The sequence below is a fragment of the Spinacia oleracea genome, chromosome 1 (assembly GCF_020520425.1).
Source record: "Spinacia oleracea cultivar Varoflay chromosome 1, BTI_SOV_V1, whole genome shotgun sequence".
NCBI classification, from domain to species: domain Eukaryota; kingdom Viridiplantae; phylum Streptophyta; class Magnoliopsida; order Caryophyllales; family Amaranthaceae; genus Spinacia; species Spinacia oleracea.
The window spans coordinates 126,156,979-126,159,845 of record NC_079487.1 but is presented as its reverse complement, the minus strand read 5'-3'; the positions used below and the strand labels follow the sequence as shown (position 1 = coordinate 126,159,845).

Here is a 2,867-nt window from a genome sequence, read left to right as displayed (position 1 = left end):
TGATTACACTTTGAATGATCAGGAATAGAGTATGGACCCCATACATCTATATGTAGCAACTCAAATGGTTGAGTGCTCTTGATGCTACTAATTGGAAATGAAAACCTAGTTTGTTTTTCCAATGGACAGATTTGACAGAAACATTCAGCTAAGCAACCTTTAACATCAATATTTGGGATGTTCTTTATTCTACCAAAAGGTAAATGCCCTAGTCTAAGATGCCAGAGTTTAGATTCTTCTACAGCAGCTGAATCTAGGCTAGACAAGGCATAGTCAGTCTGTGGAATTGGAGGAGTGCCAGAAACCAGTAAATCTTCACTGAAAGTGTATAATCCCTTTTCCAACTTACCAAGCAGAGTAAGCTTGTTCTTGGAAAGGTCCTGAATGAAACATTCATCATTGGTGAAAGAAATAGAGTATCCAGAATCAGAACATAATTTAGAGATAGAAATCAAGTTAAACTTGAATCCAAAAACATGTAAAACATTCTGTAGAACAATGTTGTCAGCAAGATTAATCTGTCCTTGATGAGTAACTTGTAATTCTTTACCATCTGGTATTGTAATAGTATGATTTCTGTGGTGAATAGCTTTAATAGATGAAAACATAGTGATATCTGAACACATGTGATCACTAGCACCACTGTCTAATATCCACTTTCTTTTAAAATCAGAGAAAAGACAGAAAGTACCTTTGTATTGAGAGCTAGTTGCCAAACCAAGTGAGCTAGAGCCATGTGTCTCAACTTGTTTAGCAACTTGGGGAATGTTAAAGCATTTCATCAACTGGTTGTACTGTTCTTCAGTAAATGTGGCATGTATCATGCCTGAATCCTCTTCACTTTGTTTATCTTTGTCTGCATAATCTTCCAATTGAGCTGCAGCTGCTACTCTTTTGCCTTTGTTCTTGAAGTCTTTAGGATAGCCATGTAATTTCCAGCATTTGTCAATTGTATGATTCTTCATTCTACAATGCTCACAGAACAAATTGTTCCTGTTGTAGCTGTAGTTTCTAGCTTGACCAGCTGTGTTATGTGAAATATTGTTGTTCCCTGGTGTGTACACATTTCTATATGGCTTATTGTTTTCATTGAATCTCCTTGTGGCAAAAGCTGCTGATTCAGTAGGCTGTGTTTTGTTAATGTAAACTCCTTTCTGTTGTTCCTCCTGAAGCAATAATCCATAAGCTTTCAAAATGGTAGGAAGTGGATTCATCATGAGAATTGAACTTTTGGAGTGATCAAACTTCTGACTCAGTTTCATTAAAAACTGAATCAATCTCTAGTTCTGCTGTATTTTCAGCAATTTCAAGGTGAGTGTGCAACTACATCCAGTGCATACACAGGCTGGTATAGGATCTAATCCATCAAGCTGATCCCATAATAGCTTAATTTTAGTGAAAAAACTTGAGATCTCCTCATTTTCTTCCTGATTAAGATCATTCAATTGCTGTTGTATGGTATATAACTGTGGACCAGAAGATTGACAGAATATTTCTTCCAGATCAAGCCATATCTCCCTTGCAGTTCTGAGATACAAAACACTTCTGCCAATTGAAGGTTCTAAAGAAGCTAAAATCCAGGAAATGACCAAATCATTGCATCTATTCCATATTCTGAAATTAGGAGAGTTTGCAGCTGGCTGATTTAAGCTACCATCAACAAAACACAGCTTGTTTCTTGCTGATAAAGCTATTATCATCGAACGTTTCCAATCATTGAAACATTTACCTTCAAACACTATATTAACCAATTTGGGAGCATTCAAATCATTGTTGCTCAAGTAATAGGCTGAATTTGGATTTGTAGCAGGTTCAGTTTGTTGATCTCCAGGCATTGTGATGAAAAATCTTCAAACAATTCTACTGAATTTTCGAAGAGAAATTTGGAATTTCTTGATTTGTTATCAAAAGAAATACTGAAGAACACAATCTGTTAACCAGATTTAGAAGCAAAGAGAAGCAGGATCAGTGATCTTGCTCTGATACCATGTTAGAGTTCTAAAGAACTCAGAAAAGAGAGAGAGATTTATTGTATTGATTGATCATTATTACAGCAGCTAGATTGGTATATATACAAGAGCTATGATGTATGCTAACCAATCAGATTGCTTCATACAATCTGATGACCAATCATATCGTGCCTATAGTACACATCATCATCTAATGCTAGTTATTACATCATGAATGCCTAACTGATTCCATAACAGAATCATTGAGTTTGTTATACTTAAGATGCTTCTAGAATAAGTTAGTTAGAAGGCTTCCCATGTGGCATTGCTATCTTGCATTGTGTGTGGCTGATCTTGCTGAGAGCTATGACTGTTTGATGCTGCAATGCATGATACTCCAATACATATCGTACCTTTATTTCTAGAGTTGGTTAGCAAAAGGCAATGGCATATAAACCTGACCTTAAGATCGAACTTCATCTATACCATCACTATTCTTTTAGACTCACTACCGTCTACAACAGGCTTAGTACGACTGTAAAATGAAGGTAGTCATGGACAACTAGGCCGGGACAAAAAAAAAAGTGAATTTGGGTAGCCCCAATATCGTATTTCTAGGCCCAAATAGTGTGGTCGATTCTCTATCAGCACGTTTGAAATTGAGTTTGTATTAAAACCCGGTCCGATTCAATTTCTAATCAGGTCTACTGTATAGTAGGAGAAAAACACATACGTTTAATTTGGTTGAAGTTAGTCAGGAAAATTTGTATACTAAGGTCCTATTTAGTTCACCTTATTTCTACTTATTTCAAACTCAATCAGATCAGATCAAAAACAAATAGATCCGATCAAGTAGCCCACATATGCGATTGGTTAACAACTAACAAGGGATTGCTTTTCTTATTTGATAAATTGGTA

At 36.0% G+C, this 2,867-nt stretch overlaps 1 protein-coding gene across 1 annotated transcript; it reads right to left on the bottom strand.

The window, feature by feature from the left end:
* Nucleotides 1–1,280: 1,280 nt before the first annotated feature.
* On the bottom strand, nucleotides 1,281–1,835 carry LOC110799525 (uncharacterized). The gene has a single exon (XM_022004793.2). The coding sequence runs from the start codon at nucleotides 1,833–1,835 to the stop codon at nucleotides 1,281–1,283; it is 555 nt and encodes a 184-aa protein (XP_021860485.2).
* Nucleotides 1,836–2,867: the final 1,032 nt, after the last annotated feature.